The sequence below is a fragment of the Dipodomys merriami genome, unplaced genomic scaffold (assembly GCF_024711535.1).
Source record: "Dipodomys merriami isolate MVZ:Mamm:240054 unplaced genomic scaffold, mDipMer1.0.p SCAF_1, whole genome shotgun sequence".
Lineage (NCBI taxonomy): Eukaryota > Metazoa > Chordata > Mammalia > Rodentia > Heteromyidae > Dipodomys > Dipodomys merriami.
In genome coordinates, this window is record NW_027202270.1 from 17,322,873 (window position 1) to 17,341,034 (window position 18,162).

At 52.0% G+C, this 18,162-nt stretch overlaps 1 protein-coding gene across 1 annotated transcript; it reads right to left on the bottom strand.

Moving 5' to 3' along the window:
* Positions 1-2,003: 2,003 nt before the first annotated feature.
* Slc11a1 (solute carrier family 11 member 1) lies at positions 2,004-13,043 on the bottom strand. The gene is made up of 15 exons (XM_070017284.1): positions 12,919-13,043; positions 12,374-12,507; positions 10,972-11,094; positions 10,596-10,715; positions 8,204-8,310; positions 7,768-7,838; positions 7,394-7,461; positions 7,063-7,218; positions 5,430-5,588; positions 4,729-4,818; positions 4,481-4,600; positions 3,988-4,137; positions 3,109-3,182; positions 2,514-2,667; positions 2,004-2,376 (listed from the first exon to the last, which is right to left on the bottom strand). Exons 1-15 carry the CDS (start codon positions 12,920-12,922, stop codon positions 2,287-2,289), a joined length of 1,620 nt encoding a protein of 539 aa, XP_069873385.1. The 5' UTR covers positions 12,923-13,043; the 3' UTR covers positions 2,004-2,286.
* Positions 13,044-18,162: the final 5,119 nt, after the last annotated feature.

Sequence of the window (18,162 nt, forward strand, 5' to 3'; positions counted from 1 at the left end):
TTGTTAAACCTTATATAAGCCCACCCCCCAAATTCAGTCCCTTGCACAACCTCCAAACCTGCAGGAAGGCCTGTGACCCTGGCTGTTCCTCAATAAATAGTCCTTGGCTGTTGAGGATCCAGTCCAGCCTATTCCTTTTCCCATCTCCTCTATTTTCCCAACACCCCCCCCCCCAACATTTGAGCTGTGGCTCAAATGGAAAGAGCACTAGCATTGAAGTGGGGGGTGGGGAGTTCCGGGACAGTGCCCAGGCCCTGAGTTCGAGTCCCAGAACAGCACCCCACATACCACACACACACACACACACAGCCAGCCAGGCAGTGACTGGTGCCTGTTTTCTTAGCTCTCAAGACAGCAGGAGCACCTTGACAGCTGACAGCCTGTCTAGTTCAGCACTTGGCCTCCCTCCACCTCTAGCACAGGACTTGGCACCCAAGTAACTCAAAGAGAATGATCAGAGATAGAGAAGTGCACATCAAGTGCAGATGGGGGCATTTTGGGAAACTGAAGAAGGGATCTGGGAGAGAAATGCCTTTCTTCACTCCCCTCCCTCCACTCCCCTTCTTCAGCTGTCTTGGGGCCCCATCTTCTTTCTCCAGGGATAAGACCCGAAAACCGTGGTGGGCAGCCCTCTTGCCCGGTCACTCTCTCTTACACTGGCTCCAGTAGCGCCAGACCGTCCCAGCCTTTCTCCCCCCCCTTGTGGGCCCCACCTTCCTGTTGCCCTTTTAAGAAAGAGGAAATTCTTCTCATAAACAAGCGCCCAGTCAGAGCACGGAGCCCAGCAGGGTCCCCGAAAAATCGAGGCTGCTTTCAAGGGCCGCACCCACACCAGCTTTAACTCTGGGGAAGGACTGGACGGTACCCCGCCGCCGCTGCTCCCCACAGGTCCCAGCCCGGGTTCCAGGGACCTGAAGAGTCAGGAGGAGGAGGGACTTAGGGGAGCCTAGAAACTGCTCAGGGAGCGTCTGTAAAGTACGGGTTGTGCTTAGGGCGAAGGTGTGCCCGGCCGCTCCCAGGAGTGAAGGGGGTTCCCCGCCCACGCAGCTAGCCCCTCCTCCTCCCCCAGTGGAGGTGGAGTCTGCGGCCCCTACGAGAGAGGCGGCAGCACCTTCTCCCCAGCTTGGTCCGAAGTGGTGAGGCCCAGGCAGGAGGGCCGGAGTTGGGGACAGTCCCTGCCCCTAGAGGGAGCTGGGAGTAGAGCCAAGCGAGCCTTGAATGTGCAGTGTGGCAGTCCGACCCCATCCCCTCTGTTGGCTAAAGAACTAGGCCTCGAAGGCACGGACGCTTGGGTTCCTTATGACCTGGTACGGGAGGGAGAGAGAACCTTTGTTTTCCTGCCTAGAAAATGGGGTTGCAGCGGGCTCTGGTAGCTCATGTCTGTCATCCTAGCCACTCAGGAGGCGCAGATCTGAGGATCGCAGTTCAAAGCCAGCCTGGGCAGGAAGTCTTGAGACTCTTCAATAAACCACCGGAAAACCAGAAGTAGTGCTGTGGCTCAAGTGATAGAGTGCTAGCCTTGAGCTGAAGAGCACAGGGACAGCGCCCAGGCCCAGAGTCCAAGCCCCACGACCGACCAAGAAAAAAAAGAAAATGGGTTTGCAGGCACACTGGAGAAACTGCTGAGAGTAGGAGCAACTTTAGATTTTGCGCTTTTTGGGGTTTCCTTCCCAGCCCTTCAGGCAGCTAACATTTCCTAAGCAATGATCATTTAAAGTTCCAGTCGGGTCCTGTGTCCCCAGGGTCTGTCAGTTCACTTTCTAGGTACTGATTGCCTGCCCCCCCCCTTTGGCCAGATCTGGGGCCTGGGCACTGCCCTGAGCTTCTTTTGCTCAAGGCCAGCACTCTACCACTTGAGCCACAGCACCACTTCTGGCTTTTTCTGTTTATGTGGAACCTACGGCTTCATGCATGCTAGGCAAGCACTCTACCACTAAACCACATTCCCAAAGGCTGATCTTTGCTTTGCCATCCTGCCTCAGTATCCTGAGTGCTAGGATTACTGACACTGACCAAATAAATATTTGTGACTGATGTTTAAGTGCCAAGTGTGGAGTATTATATTAAAACATTTTACATCCATGGCAAGTCCGTGTAGTTCCCATTTTACAGATGAGAACACTGAGACCTAGAGGGTAAGCACTTGTTTGAAGTAGAAAAGGTAAGGCGAGGTTGGTGAGCCTCCAAGGGTCTTGCTCCATCTTGCTGCCTCCATGTCTAGCAGGCCAGTGTCCCCCTCATTCTACTTCCCTGCCGAGGGGCTCACTCAGAGCTCTTCCCATCCTTTTACTCCCCTTCAGGGAGCCCATATAGGAAGTGCTGGTGTGAGCTGTGGCTCAGAAAGGCAACTCCGTGGGCGATGCAACAGGTCCAGGCCTGGAGAAGGAGCAACCATGAGTGGAGGAGTGGAGAGCTGTGAGGAAGCCCAGATTCTCCTTTTGCTTTCTCCACTCCCTGCCCGGTCCCCCTCCCCAGCTTCCCTTCCCTTTCCCTCCCCCCCACACACAGAGTACCAGGTAGGTAATAAGGCTCAGGTAGGCTACAGCCAGCACAGCTACAAGGCCGAAGTAGGCAGGGTGTGGGAGGTTGGACACGTAGGTGACCACAAAGTAGAGGTTGACGGCACAGATTAGGGCCATGATACCGGAAGTGACAGCCTTGCTCAGCCTAGGGGACAGGAGAGAGACTCAGGACTGACTGGCTGAATACTCCAGTCACCCCCCTCTAACACCAGTGCCCCTAGCCAAGAACAGGGACACACAAAACCCTCATCTCTGTGCGGTGTGGCCTGGCTCCGTAGTCTTCTCTGAGAAATCCAGGCTCCTTTCAAGTACAGCACACATGCTCCAGGGAAGGGCTAGGCAACATTCCCTAGCCATCTCCATGGCGGCTGCTCCCTGCAGGTCCTAGCCTGGGATTCCAGGGACCAGAGAGCCTAGAAACTGCCCTTACAGGGGGAGCTCAGGCTCTTGAAACAGGCTCTAGAAACAGGCCTCAGCTCCAAATTCAAAAGCTGTGTGACCCCGTGTGTAAGCTCTTGACCTCTCTGAGGCTTTGTTGCTTCCCGTAGATCAGTTCCTCCCTCAGGCTGGTGGTGAGGATACTCACTGGCCGTTGGCAAACTCCTGCATGATGGCAGGCATGCTGGTGAAGGTCAGGATGGGCAGCACGGCAAAGGGAAGCTGGGGAGAAGAAAGAAGAGGGAGGTGGGGAAGGGAGGGATCCTCCTTTTCATGGATGGCTGTACCAAGTGCCTTAAGCACTTTGAGCCTATCTTCTCTTGTATATGCTTTCTGAGCAGAAGACAAAACGTAGAGGCTCTGAAAAATGAGGATGGTAGCAGGGTGCTAGTAGCTCAGGACTGTAATCCTAGCTATGCAGGAGATCTGAGGATCGAGGTTCAAAGCCAGCCCAGGCAGGAAAGTCCGTGAGACTTATCTTCAGTTAAATACCAGAAAAGTGGAAGTGGTGCTATAGCTCAAAGTGGTAGAGCACTAGCCTTGAGCTGAAGAGCTCAGGGACAGACAGCACCCAGGCCCAGAGTTTGAGGCCCACAACTGACAAAAAAAAAAAAAAAAAAAAGATGGTAACAGGGTGTGAGTGGCTCAAACCTGTAATCATAGCTACTCAGGAGACTGAGATGAGAGGATCCTAGTCAAAACCAAGAGACATTATTTAGAATTAACCAGCAAAAAAAAAAAAAAATCTACAAGTAGAGGTGTGGCTCAAATGGTAGAGCACTAGCCTTGAGTGAAAATGATGTGCTTTGAGTTCAAGCACATGTGCACACTTGTATACACACACACACACACACACACACACACACACGAAGAAGGTGGTGGTGATTCGTACTCCCCAGGTGTCTGCAGATCCTGCCTGTGCGCCTTTAGGACAGTGCGTTTAGGATGGAGGCTGGCCTGGATGTCCCCCTCTCCCAAGCTCCATTTGGGGAAGGCTGCCATGTTCCTCCTTGGACCCCGGTCTCACCAGCAGGCTCTGAAGCACGTTGAGCAGGTCGTTTAGGCCTGACAGGTCACTCAGGTCTCGGAAGACAGCCACAAGCACGGTGGGCAGGATGGCACAGGAGCGGGTTAGGAGGACCCGGGCAAAGCGGGACCAGCGCATCCTCAGGAAGCCCTGAGCCGGGACAGGGACAGGATCAGGGACTCCACAGGAGGGAGGATCTGTGTCATCTCAGCCCAGAGTTTTTCTGTTCTGAGGTGGAGGGCAGCTCTGACCCTAGTTGGAGAGGGAATTCCTCCCACAACACTCCTCCCCAGCCATGGCGCAAACTTAGCCAGCTTGGGGGAAAGGGCTCTCTGCTTGTCATACTATCTGCCGCTCCTGGAATGCTGCCTCCATTTTCTCGTCTGTAAAGTGGGGCTAATGGGCGCACCCTCTGGGTTGCCTTTGGGATGGGCAAGGCCGGTATCTGGACACCCCCCCCCAGGAGTTTGCCTGTTGACTGTGCCCTGCCCACCTCCATCACGAACTGTCCCGCGTATGTGCCCGTCATGGTGGAGCTGTGCCCTGCGGCCAGGAGACCCACAGCCCAGATGTAGAGCGCTGCAGGGCCAAAGAGGCAGCCCAGGATCACACCCTGGAGGGACGAGGGTGTGGTCAGGACGAGGCCCCGCCCTCCTGCCACCGGCCCCACCCTCCTGCCACCGACCCCGCCCCGAAGTAGGCGGACCGTGGCGTGGCCACGCCCCCACACTCAGGGCTTACTCCGCGGTAAATGTCCACCGACACTGTGTTGTTGTCCCTGGGGAAGATCTTGGCATAGTCGTGGAGGCTGCTGTTGGCACAGACGTTGGACTGCAGTCCCGGGGGCCGGTGGGAGGGAGAGGGGAGGCACACTCAGCTAGACGTGTCAAACCTGGAGGATCTGGGCAGGCACACTTTGCCCAGTAGGGGTTTTTTATTTGGTTTTTTTTTTTTTTCTTTTTTTCTGCGTGCCAGTTCTGGTGCTTGAACTCAGGACCTTACACTCTCATTTGGCTTTTTCGCTTAAGGCTGGCGCTCTAGCACTTGGACCACAGCACTTCCATCTTTTTGGTGATTAATGGGAGATAAGAATCCCACAGACTTTTTCTGCCCATCTGGCTTCCAGCTGTGATCCTCAGAGCTCAGTATCTGGGATTACAGGCATGAGCCACTGCCACCTGGCAGTTTTGTTTTGTTCTTTAATATAATTTGTGGCCAGCATTTAAAGTGGAGAAGAATTCATCTGGCAACTCGGTTGCCAGCCTGTCTCAGATGATAAGAGCTGGTGTTGCCAACAGAGACTTCTGATGCCCCATAACCTCCTCTTCCTCACACTTCCTCTTCTTCACACTTCATGACTCTCCAGCCTTTCAGCCACCTGGGGCTGGGGGTGGGGGGGAGGGCGGGAGCAACAGGTGGATAGGGCTGGAAGTGTGCCTCACCACATCCTGGTTGGTTTGCTGGTAGAAGGCCTGCCCAAAGACAGCCATGACGAAGAGGTTGATGATGAAGGACACAGACAGGGCGATGGTGGCTTCAATCAGGAAGTACATGTTGGCTTCCCGGATGTCCCCCCGACGGGCTCGGTCTATATCCCGAGTCTATGAAGGTCAGAGAGTGACAGAAGTGTCCTTCAGAAGCATCCAAAGTGTCCCTACGTTCACACTTCTATCCTTGTTCCCTCCAATCCCCAGTGTGTGTGTGTGTGTGTGTGTGTGTGTGTGTGTCCATCTGTGCCTGTGTGCCAGTCAGTCCAGTCCTAGGCTTGAACTCAGGACCTCATCTCCTCTTGGCTTTTCCTCTCAAGGCTGATACTCTACCACTTGATACGCACTTCCCCTTCTGGAATTTTCCTGGCTAACTGAAGATTCGAGTCTCACAGATTTGTCTGACTATCCTGGCTTCAAAGCACAGTTACAAATTTCAGCCTCCTGAGTAGCCAGGATTACAGACGTGAGCCACTGGTGCCAAGCCCTGTTCCTTCTAAAGTTTCTCATGGGGCAGCATGGGGCAGGCCCTGGTAAGCTAAATTTGTGCGTGCGTGTGTGTGTGTGTGTGTGTGTGTGTGTGTGTGTGTGTGTGTGTGTGTGTGTTAATTGTGGGGTTTGAACTCAAGGCCTAGGCTCTGTCCTTGAGCTCTTTTGCTCAAGGCTAGTGCTCTACCACTTTCAGCCATAGCTCCTCTTCAGGTCTTTGAGTAGTTAATTGGAGATAAAAGTCTCATGGGGACTTTTCTGCCATGGCTGTCTACAAACCGTGATCCTCAGATCTCAGCCTCCTGAGTAGGTAGGATTACAGGCGTGAGCCACTGGTGCCCAGCAAGCCAATTCTTTTCTACATCTTTGCCCTTGTCAGAGTCCTGGTCCACAGTGATCAACCGTGTGATGAGAAAGACTGGCCTTTGGGATCCCTTTAACTCAGCCCCTAAAAGCTCCCTCTCCTTGGCTGTGCTGTATCCTGAAACACGCCTGGTTTGTTTCTGCCTCAGGGTCTTTGCACTCACCATTCCTTCTGCTTCCAATAGCTTTGCCTTGTCCAGTCCCGGTCTTTCACACATCTGTTTTATCTCCTGGACGGTACCTTTTATAATCCACGCTCCCCCTCCCCCACTAGAATGCAAGTTCTCAGAGGGGAGGGGACTTAACTATTTTCAATATATAACTATTTTCAATATATTAATCCCCAGCTTCCAGCATCATTCTAGTTTGAATAGCTAGGGATTCATTTCTCACCTAAATTTTATTGTTTATTTATTTATTTTATTTTTGGGGGGGGTCTGGTCGTGGGGCCTGAACTCTGGGCCTGGGCGATGTCCCTCAGCTCTTCAGCTCAAGGCTAGCACTCTACCACTTGAGCCACAGCACCACTTCCGGCTTTTTTCTTTTTGCTTACATGGTGCTGAGGAATCGAACCCAGGGCCTCATGCATGCAAGGCAAGCGCTCTACCACTGAGCCACCTTCCCAGCCCCTCTCACCTAAATTTTAAAAGGAGCCAAGAGGTGGGCCTCCATCTTGGAGACATGCTAGCCGAGCTGTGAAGGAGAGAGCATCTCCACCCCTCTCTCCTGGGCTCACCTTCACCAAGGCTGAGTGCAGGTAGATGTTGTGGGGCATAATGATGGCCCCAACGATGCCTACGGCTTGCAGAAGCTCGGGCTGACCGCAGCCCCGGCAGGCGGGCAGGAACAGACCCCGGAGGAGTGCTCCCTGATCAGGGCGGGCCACCACGTACTGTGGGGAGGAACCTCATCAGCCCACTCAAGACAAAGTAGCGGACGCCACTCATCCCATGCCCCATCCCAGCTGCTTAGGGACTGGGCCGTGGGCCACTGTCCCCGGGCCTCAGGCCGCCCAGAAGGGAAGGGAGGGGAGGGATGCCAGGGGAGAGTGCGATGCCGACACCAACCTCATAGCCGAAGGTCACGGCCATAATGGTAATGAGAAATCCAAAGAAAGCTTCCAGCTTCCGCAACCCTAAAGGCAGGGCCAAAGAGCAGAAGGCACAAGACAAATCAAAAACCTGCAAGGTAAACAATTGCTAATGGCTAATATTTGGAGCTCTCTGTTCCAGGCAGCTATCCAAGAGCTTAACATATATTACCTTCCTGAAGCTTCACCACAGCCCCAAAAGGCTGTGCGATGCTTTTCCCAGAAGCCCAGTACTTGCTCCCGCCACAGGGCCAGAGAGGGAGGGAGCCAAGGTGCCCCCCCTTCCCCAGTGGAGGGGGTAGCTCCCTGGGGCTTCCTCGTCCCACTCCTGTGAAGCTGGCCTCCCCTTACCGTAGCTATCCAGAAACAGGAAGAAGAACGTGTCCCCGATTGTGAACAGGACGCCACCCCAGAGCGGGATTCTGAAACCACAGGGGCCTGAGTCAGCCAGCCCCATCTGCTCCCCAGCCCGGAATGCCCGACCCCCGAGGGTGGTGGGAGCAGGGGCCCCAAGGGAGAGGAGGTGTGCTGAAAATGGCAGGAACATTCCAGAAAGAGCAAAGCCACCTTGGGGACCAGAGAGCCTTGGGTTTCAATCCTGCCAGCTGTGTGGCTCCCATCCATGTGACTTTACCAAGTCACCTTACATTCTGGGAAAGAGAGCAACAGCTTGATCTCAGAAGGAACAGCTGGATAAAATGGACTCAAGAAGGTAGGAGGCCTAGAGCAAGAGGTAGGAACAATCCTTAGCCCCAGACTGATAAGTGGGTGGCCCCTGGGGTGATACCGTCCATCCGAGAGCAGATTGAATGCAATCGCTGTACCAATGACCTCCTGCATGTCTGAGCCCACAATCGCCAGCTCAATGGTCAGCCAGACCAGAGTGCGGGGCACCTGGGGAGGAGACGTTGCTTCCTTAAAACTGGGCCAGTGATTTGACCATTGCTTCACCTGACACCCAGCTTTTCACACTCGGCATGGTACTTCAGGGCTAGAATCCTCCAAACTACATTTGCAGGATGGTCTCGCAGCTGGCTTCCAGTTAGGTTTTGCAAGAAGTGCTTAATGGGAGATTGCTGTGGTCTGGATGTGGGTTACGTGTGGCACTCCTTTGAGGGAGAAGCCTTTGCTTGCGGGCTGGAAGCCTGGTCCCAGTGTGGAGATGCTAAGGGGTGGAACCGTTAGAAGCTGAGCAGAAGTCAGAATTATGCTTTTGAACCTCTGGAAATGCTGAACTGTGAGCTAATTAAACTTTACTCTTCCTTCCTTCCTTCCTTCTTTCCTTCCTTCCTTCTTTCTTTCTTTCCTTCCTTCCTTCCTTCTTTCTTTCTTTCCTTCCTTCCTTCCTTCTTTCTTTCTTTCCTTCCTTCCTTCCTTCCTTCCTTCCTTCCTTCCTTCCTTCCTTCCTTCCTTCCTTCCTTCCTTCCTTCCTTCCTCCCTCCCCCTCTCTCCCTCCCTTTGCTCCTTTCTCTTTCTTTCTTCTTTTCTTTCTTCCCTACCTTCCTTTTGTCTTCCTTCCTTCCTTCCTTCCTTCCTTCTTTCCTTCCTTCCCTCCTTCCTTCCTTCCTTCCTATGCTAGGGGTTGAACCCTTACGTATACTAGGCAAGGGCTCTATCCCTGAGATACATCCCCAGCTTAAACTTCTTTACCAGCTACCCAGCACCATGTATTTTTATCATATCCAAAGAAAAGGGACTAATTCAGAGATTAGAGCAGACAGAAACTATGTCCCTTGCTCTGGTGGCACCAGTGAGGACAGGAAATAATGTGAGTTCCAGAAGCAGTGGCTTTCATTGAAGCAGTGGCTGAAATGCTTCTAGAAACTCAGCAGCAAATGATCTCTTGACCCAGCCAGGGGTGGAGCTTTCTAAAATTTGTTAACATCTTCTGCCCTTGCTCTTGCAGCCCTTCTATAGGTCAAATGGCTAAATTCCCACATTAAATCCCTCTGAAAAAAAAAATCTTGCGCTGTGGTTTCTGTGTTCCTAACTGGGCTGTGACAGCAGCCAAGTCCCCAGCCCAACTGGACCCTGACACTGACAGCTTCCTATTGGCGCCTTGAGCAAGTCACTTCCCTAAAGTATAATGTCTCCTCTGGTTTGTTTCTTTCTTTCTCTCTCCTTCCTTCTTTCTTTCCTTCCTTCCTTCCTTCTTTTTTTATTTTTGTCAGTCATGGGGCCTGAACTCTGGGCCTGGGCAATGTCCTCAGCTCTTCAGCTCAAGGCTAGCACTCTACTCCTTGAATCACAATGCCACTTCCGGCTTTTTCTGCTTATCACTGAGCTACCTTCCCAGTCCCCTTCCTTCCTTCCTTCCTTCCTTCCTTCCTTCCTTCCTTCCTGCCTTCCTTCCTTCCTTCCTTCCTTCCTTCCTTCCTGCCTTCCTGCCTTCCTGCCTTCCTGCCTGCCTTCCTTCCTTCCTGCCTGCCTTCCTGCCTTCCTTCCTTCCTTGCCTGCTAGTGCTGATACTGGGACTTTAATCCAGAAGTGCTCATTGTTTTTGCTGGTCGTGGGGCTTGAACTCTGGGTCTGGGCATTGTCCCTCAGCTCTTCAGCTCAAGGCTAGTGCTCTACCACTTGAGCCACAGCGCCACCTCCAGCTTTTTCTGCTTATGTGGTGCTGAGGAATTGAACCCAGGGCCTCAGGTATGCAAGGCAAGCTCTACCACTGAGCCACCTTCCCAGCACACAGAAGTTCTCATTCTTGCTGAGCTGTGTCACTCCATGCTGATGATGTTCTACCCCTTGAGCCTCACCTCCACATCTGGCTTTTTGATAGTTAATTGGAGATAAAAGTCTCTCAGATCAGTCTGCCTGGACTGTCTTCCTACCTTGATCCTCAAACCTCAGCCTCTTGAGTAGCTGGGGTTGCAGGAGTGAGCCACCAGCACATGGCTTTTGTTTTTTGCAACAGTTGCACTATGTAGGCTAGGATAATCTTGAATTCACTATGTAGCCCAGGCCGATCTTGAACTCTCACTCCTCCTCGGTGCAATTTCCTCCTCTGTCCCTCTCAGCCTATTAGTACTAGGAGTTTGAGTCTGTCTTTTCATCTGTCAGCTGGACTTGGGAAGCCCAGGTAAGATCATATGATATATTTATTCATTCATAGAATTTCAGGCTTCCTGTCACCCTCTCTCTACCTCCCCCCACCCCCCGCCCCAACATACACAGCTCACCTTAGGATAGTAGAGATGGCAGACCTCACCCAAGTCCTTGCCTGTCACCACACCTAGCCGGGCAGCCAGTCGCTGGCAGAGCAAGCCCAGCACAGTGGCCCAGAACAGCACCCAGAGCAGCTGTGAAGAGGCCCAGGAGGCCGTCAGCCAGGGAGGCCCATCCAACAGAGGCCCTCAAAAGCAAGGACACTCTACAGGGAGAGGATGGGAGGGTGGAGTGGATGATCAGCCCCAACCTTTGGCTGGGCCCTTACCACGGGGCCCTTTTCTGGCCTATTGCAACCATCCCTATAGCCACCCTGAGGACACAGGACAAGTTGGGGTCTCCACCCTCTTAGCCTGATCTCCCCCTTCCTTCAGGATCCCAACTCAGCACTTTGAATCCAGCCACAGCACCAGCCTGAAGGTCCGACTCAATGTTCCCCGGGTCCAGAAAAGCGATGCTCATGAGGAAGCCAGGTCCTGTGAAGGCCCACAGCTTCCGCAGGCTAAATGTGCCCTGGGGGGTGCAAACAGAGGGAGGGGGTGGGCTCTGGGTACTGTGCTGGTGGCAGCTGGCCATGGCCAGCCTCCTTCTGAGCCTCCACCAGCTCCCCCCCCCCCAGCCCAGGCTGGCTGGCCCTGCCCTCCATAGCTAGCCCTGAGCCCTCCCCGCCCTGGAGGAGGACAGTGGGTAGAGGAAGCATGTGATTGCAGAGTCACAGCAGGGTGTGTTGAGTCATGATGGATCCGCTTTTGGATCTGTCTCTATCATGGTCCCACTCAGCAAGCACAATACACTTGACCTCCGGCCTCTGCTAGGGCTGACTCAGGTTCACAGAGCCTGGAGAGCAGGCTTAGTGGGGACAAGACTTCTGGGTCCAACTTCTCCCTGTCCAGTCCCTTCTCATACCACAAGGCCTCCTCTGTGGAGACTCCTGTGTGGAGGCCAAGCCCGGATCATGTCCTCCACCTGGATCATGAGCAGTGATTCTAGCAATGCAAATGACAGAGTTCCTTCCTTCTCTACCGTGTGTGTGTGTGTGTGTGTGTGTGTGTGTGTGTGTGTGTGTGTGTGTGTGTGTGTGTGTGTGTGTGTGTGTGTGTGTGTGTGTGTGTATGTGCTGGTACCAGGACTTAGGCTTTGGGCCTAGGTCTTGTCCTTGAGTTTAGTTGGAGGTAAGAGTCTCAAAGAGGGCTGGGAAGGTACCTTGCCAGTACTTGCCTTGCATGCATGAGGCCCTGGGTTCAATTCCTCAGTACCACATAAGCAGAAAAAGCCAGAAGTGGCACCGTGACTCAAGTAGTAGAGTGCTAGCCTTGAGCTGAAGAGCTGAGGGACAGCGCCCAGGCCCAGAGTTCAGGCCCCATGACCGACCCCCCCCCCAAAAAAAAAAAAAAAAAAAACCAACCAAAAAGAATCTCAAAGAGTTTTTTTTGTCCAGGCTGACTTTGAATTGTGATTCTCAGATCTCGGCCTCTTGAGCAACTAGGATTATAGGTATGAACCACTGGGGGTCCAGCTGTTAAAGCAATCTTAAAGTGCTAATCCCAATTCACCTTAAGCCCTTTCCTTCACAGGAAAGCTGAGATCTGTTAGGAAAGTCATTTGCTCATTTCCTGCTATCTACCGAATATTCCAGCTAAGTGCTAGGAATCTGAGCAGCAAGGAGCTGTTGTGTTACTTCTCTGAGAGGGAAAGGCTTGTCCTGGTCACACAAGGCCCCCCTCCCTCAACCTAGGAGATCCCAGAGGATCCTGTCAACCCTGCTAGCTAGGTAGGTACCCAGCTTTCCCACCTGTTTGGCCTCTGGGATGGGGATCTTCTCACTCAGGTAGGTTTCCTGGGCTGGCAAGTGCTGGGGCACTGGGCCAGATGGGCTGGAGATTGAACCATAGCTGGACCTGCTCAGTCTCTGGGGGCTCTGGTCACCTGGGAGGACCACCAGAAGGTTTGATGAATGTCTTGTTTCTTTAAGCCACCCACATCCTGTCCACCTCCTCCAATCAGAATAGAGAAGTAAGGGTCTCTGTTCCCAGCTTAGCTCCATTACCAGGCATTCCAGATGTATGGGATGAGGAAGCTTCAGAATTGCTTTCTTCCCACATGGATACAGAGTCCCAAACCCAGTTCTCTCCTCATAGGAGGAGACCCAGGCTTGCAAACCTCTACCTCCACCTGCGGCTCCTACCCACTAAGAAGAACCCAGTGTCTGCTGACAGCACTATAGTCTAGGCCAGGACCTCCATGCGGGGTCAGAGGCTTCCTTATTCCCTCAGATCACCAGCCCTGGTCTCCTCCTTTACCCTGCCCCTGTGGGCTCCATGCCCAGACGCTACTCACCCATCCTGATGGCAAGCCCCAGATATCGCTGCTATGTGAGCGCCTGGCCCTGACGTCTCTGGGTGCTGGTGTGAGTGAGTGAGTGTGGGAGGCCACAGCCTAGCCCATCCTCGCCAGGCTCCCGACTCTGCTCATGCTATGATCACACACTTGGCCATTGCGAAACTCGCTCCGAAGGCAGAAGTGACCAGCTCTGGCGGAAGGGCCTGGTCACCCACAGCATGGACTTTTGTTTCCCTCTCAGTTGCCCTGTACCCCACAATACTTCTGGCCTCCTTCTAGGTGCCCATGTTTTGTGCTTCCCAACTTAACTCTGATTTCAGGCACTTCTTGCTGCTTGAGTATGTCTGGTTTCTATCTGCCCACATGCACGCATGTGCACACACACACACACACACACCTGCTTTGCCAAGCCTCTCCTCTGACTGGAGTCCCAAGGTCGCTGGCTGGCCTAGTAGAGGGAAGGGAGTCCTATGACTTTCCAGGCTTTGCCACAAAGTCAGAGGTTCAGACCAAGGTATGCCTCAGAAGAAAGGGGCTGGGGCTGTGGTTCTGGCTCTGCCAGTGCTCACCTGAAATCACCGCTAGATCACAGTCCTCACAGAGTTCCTTTCTTCCTATAAACTGTTGAGACTAAGAGGTCAAAAATGTAGGAGCCCATGGGCTGGCAAGTTGGCTCAGTGGTAGAGCGCTTGCCTTGCATGCCTAAGGCCCTGGATTTGATTCCTCAGCACCACATAAGCAACAAGAAAAAAGCCGGAAGTGGTGCTCAAGTGGTAGAGCGCTAGCCTTGAGCTGAAGAAGTGAGGGACAGTGCCCAGGCCCAGAGTTCCGGCCCCACGACCGGACCCAAAAAAAAAAAAATGTAGGAGCCCACAGAGACCAGATAAGGCTGGGTGCCTTTCCTAGTAGTAACCTCTTAGCTACTTAGGAGGCTGAGCTCGGGGATGCTGGTCAGAAGCCAGGCCTGAAAAAAAAGTCCATGAGCTTCTCATCTCCAGTTGATTAACCAGTAAAAAGCCAGAAATGAAGGTGTGGTCCAAGTGATAAAATGACAGACTTGAGCAAAAATAATAAAGCTAAGGGATAGTGTATAGACCCAGAGTTCAAGTCCCAATGTTAAAAACGAAAAAAGGAAAGAAAAAAAGAGAAGTAGTGGCCACTCAGTGTGGAATGAGCAATGACACTGGCTCCTGAGCATTGCCATAGAAGAGGAAGCAGCAAGGAGCTGGGAAGGAGGCTTCATGGTGGAGGGCTTGCCCAATATGCATGAAGCCCTGGGTTCCATTCCGCAGTACCATATGCACAGAAAAGAACAGAAATGGCGCTGTGGCCCAAGTGTGAGAGTGCTAGCCTTGAGCAAAAGAAGCTCAGGCCCTGAGTTCAAGCCCCGGGATTGGAAAAAAAAGAAAGAAAGAAAGAGGAAGTAGCCTAGACTAACAAAGCATGGTCATACTCGCTGTCTGAAAACAGTGGTTACTGAAGTACTAGATGATGGTCATACAGTCATGTGGGGACACTGTTACCCTGTCTTCCAATTTGTCAAGGATACTGGAAATCTTAGGCAATACGGTATTGTGTTACTTAACAATAACCAACCATAGTCTAGGAAGTTCATCACTCATTGAAATGTCATTTTATGGTGCATGACTGTTCATCTGTGTGTGTGTGTGTGTGTGTGCGCGCGCGTGCGCGCGCGTGTGTGTGTGCGTGCACCAGTACTGAGGCTTGAACTCTAGGCTTTGGGCTCTTTTGTTGTTGGTGGTGGTGATGGAGCTTGAACTCTGGGCCTGGGCACTGTTCCTCAGCTCTTCAGCTCAAGGCAAGCGCTCTACCATTTGAGCCACAGCGCCACTTCCAGTTTTCTGGTGGTGTATTAGAGATAAGAGTCTCACAGACGGGGCTGGGAAGGTGGCTCAGTGGTAGAGCGCTTGCCTTGCATGCCTGAGGCCCTGGGTTCGATTCCTCAGCACCACATAAGCAAAAAGAAAAAAGCCAGAAGTGGCGCTGTGGCTCAAGTGGTAGAGTGCTAGCCTTGAGCTGAAGAGCTGAGGGACAGCGCCCAGGCCCAGAGTTCAGGCCCCACGACCGGACCCCCCCCCCAAAAAAAAAAAAAGTCTCACAGACTTTCCTGCCTAGGCTGGCTTTGAACTGTGATCCTCAGATCTCAGCCTCCTGAGTAGCTAGGATTACAGGTGTGAGCCACTGGCACCTGGCGGTTCTTGCTTTTAGTTGACTAAAAGTCACTAATCTGGAGAGGCTGAGGTAGGGCTCAAGTGGTAAGGTGCTAGCCTGAGTGAAACAGCCAAGCAAGAGCACAAGACTCTGAGCCTCACACACTATCGGTGATGTGAGTGTTCACCAGCTGAGCCATATATTGTTAGTGTCCCCCTGGCTTTGCAAATGGTTGCCTGTTGCCTAGCATACGTGAAGCCTTGGATTCGATTCCACAGGACTACATACACAGAAAAAGCCAGAAGGGGCGCTGTGGCTCAAGTGGTAGAGTGCTAGCCTTGAGCAAAAAGAAGCTCAGGGACAGCGCCCAGGCCCTGAAATTTGAAAGCTGTTGCTTTATTTATTTTTTTTAAAGAGTAAGTTATTTGGAAATGAAAATAGAATATAGGTTCTCTGTAGAGAGGTGCCCCAGAACTAGAAATCCTATGGAGGCCTCTCCCTTTGCAGTTAGTATAATGCAGAGGTTCCTCCCCTAATTGCAGCTTGGTTGATGGCTTGTGTAGATATCACCTCCAGCTCTTTTTATTTTTTTTATTTATGTTTATTTTTTTTGGTCCGGTCGTGGGGCCTGAACTCTGGGCCTGGGCGCTGTCCCTCAGCTCCTCAGCTCAAGGCTAGTGCTCTACCACTTGAGCCACAGCACCACTTCCGGCTTTTTTCTTTTTGCTTATGTGGTGCTGAAGAATCGAACCCAGGGCCTCATACATGCAGGCAAGCGCTCTACCACTGAACCACCTTCCCAACCCCAGCTCTTTTTATTGATTGAGTGGGAGCCCAGGGCATTATGGGATGACGTGCCATGATGAACATGTTATCTGCCATGTGTTATGTCTGTCTTTTTGTGTGTGTATGTTCTATTACTGGTACTTGAACTCACAGCTTTTTGCTCGAGGCTAGCACTCTACCACTTGAGCCACAACTTTACTTCAACTTTTTGCTGGTTAATTGGAGATAAGAATCTCACAGATTATCTGGCCTGAGCAACTTCAAAAATGCTATCAGTAGAGCTTAGCCTACTGAGTAGCTAGGATTATATGTTTGAGACACTTGTGCCCAGCAGTATCTGCCCTTTTTTTTAAGCCTTCTAGCTGAGGAGGCCTAACTCCCCCTCATACCCCCTCTCAGATGGAACTCCTCAGTGCCATTAGTCTGTTGTTGTTTTAAGAAGTTAATCAGCCTTTATTGTTTTTTTGTTTTGTTTTGTTTTTTTTTTGGGGGTCCAGTTGTGGGGCCTGAACTCTGGGCCTGGGTGCTGTCCCTCAGCTCTTCAGCTCAAGGCTAGCGCTCTACCACTTGAGCCACAGCGCCACTTCCGGCTTTTTGCTTATGTGGTGCTGAGGAATCGAACCCAGGGCCTCATGCATGCAAGGCAAGCACTCTACCACAGGGCCACCTTCCCAGCCCCTCAGCCTTTATTGAAGAACAGTCTGTACCAGGATTGTTTTGAATGACTCTGTCCTTCCTGTCCCAGGGCACTTGTCCCCAGGCTTGTGGTCTCAGATGGTCATCTCCAGCTGCTGGACATACTTAAGGACCTCTCCGCAGGAAGCAGTCAGAGCTGGGCAGAGTGAACTGTGGCAGTTTGAAATCCTCTGTGAAAGATTTTTAGATGGACAGGACACCATATGTGTTCTGTTTCAGTGAACCACAGTCCGACTCCACAGGGCACTTTATAGGCTTGCTGTACTCCACTTCAGAAGGAAAAAACTTAACAAGCCCACGGAGAAAACAAAGACCAAATAGTAGCAGAATTCTTATACCAGATAGGGCTCCCAGGAAAGGTGGCAGACAAGACAAGCAGGACCAGGTGTTCCCCTTGGAGGGCAATCCTTGAGTCACCTGTTTTCTAAGTGGAAAGGCTTTGCAGATCCCTTCAGGATGGCATAAACCACCCCTGAGCAGCCGTGAGCACATGAGCACAGCACGTCTAAAGCACTTCTATTTTGTAAGCACCACAGCTGCTAGGGATCTTCCCTGTGGAGCTGTAAGGGTTTGGGGCTATGGCATCTGACTCATTGGCTATTCCTAGCAACAGATTTTGTTGTTGTTGTTGTTGGTTGTGGGGCTTGAACTCTGGGCCTGGGCGCTGTCCCTCAGCTCTTCAGCTCAAGGCTAGTGCTGTACCACTTGAGCCACAGTGCCACTTCTGGTTTTCTGATGGTTTATTGGAGATAAGAGTCTCACGGATTTTCCTTGGCCTGGCTGGCTTTGAACCATGATGAGCCACCAATGCCTGGCTAGCAACAGATTTTTGAACAGAAGAAACAATTCCTCCTATTTTGACTAATGTAATTTCAAAGCCTACCAGTAGGGTAGACCTCTTACTTTTAAGAAGCTGTAGATAGCTGGGCATTGGTGACATATGCCTGTTAATTCTACTTACTCAGGAAGCTGATATCTGAGGATAGTGGTTCAAAGCCAGCCTGGACAGGAAAGTCCATGAGACAATTATCTCCATTAATCAGCAAAATCAAAACAAAACAAAAAAACAGATGTAAAGTTGTGGCTCAAGTGGTAGAGTGCTAGCCTTGAGCAAAAGATCTAAGGGCAGTGCCTAAACCCTGGCACAAAACAAAACAAGAAAAACAAAAACAAAATTCTTCAGCTGATGAGTGGGAACGCAGAGTGAGGCTAGCAGGCCCATGTCCTGCTGTCTCTGGCGTGGGAGAGATGAACTGCAGAGGTGAAGTTTGGACAGAGATGAAGGATGGCTCCGAAGGAGAGACAGCACCCATTATGTGCAGTGCTGTTACCCCACGCCTGTGAGGCTGGCACACATTTCTCAGTCATTACTTTGAGCTCTTGAAGTGATGATTAGGGGCCAGGCATGAAGGTAGGCCTATAGTTAGGGAGTCAGTCCCTGTAACTGATCAGTAACTGCACAACCTCCCATTTACAGAAGAGGCAAGGTAGTGCCAGGGTTGTGGGCAGAGGCCCTGGATTGAGCATCTGAGAGCAGAAAGCTATAGGAAGGACCTAGAAGTCTGCATGGTGTCTTCTTGTATCTGA

Excerpts from the sequence above, each read along its gene's own strand:
- Slc11a1 (XM_070017284.1), bottom strand. Across the intron at positions 11,095-12,373 it reads CCATCCCAGAGGCCAAACAG|GGCACATTTAGCCTGCGGAA; the intron begins GTGGGAAAGCTG and ends TGCACCCCCCAG. Across the intron at positions 7,219-7,393 it reads CCGTGACCTTCGGCTATGAG|TACGTGGTGGCCCGCCCTGA; the intron begins GTTGGTGTCGGC and ends TCCTCCCCACAG.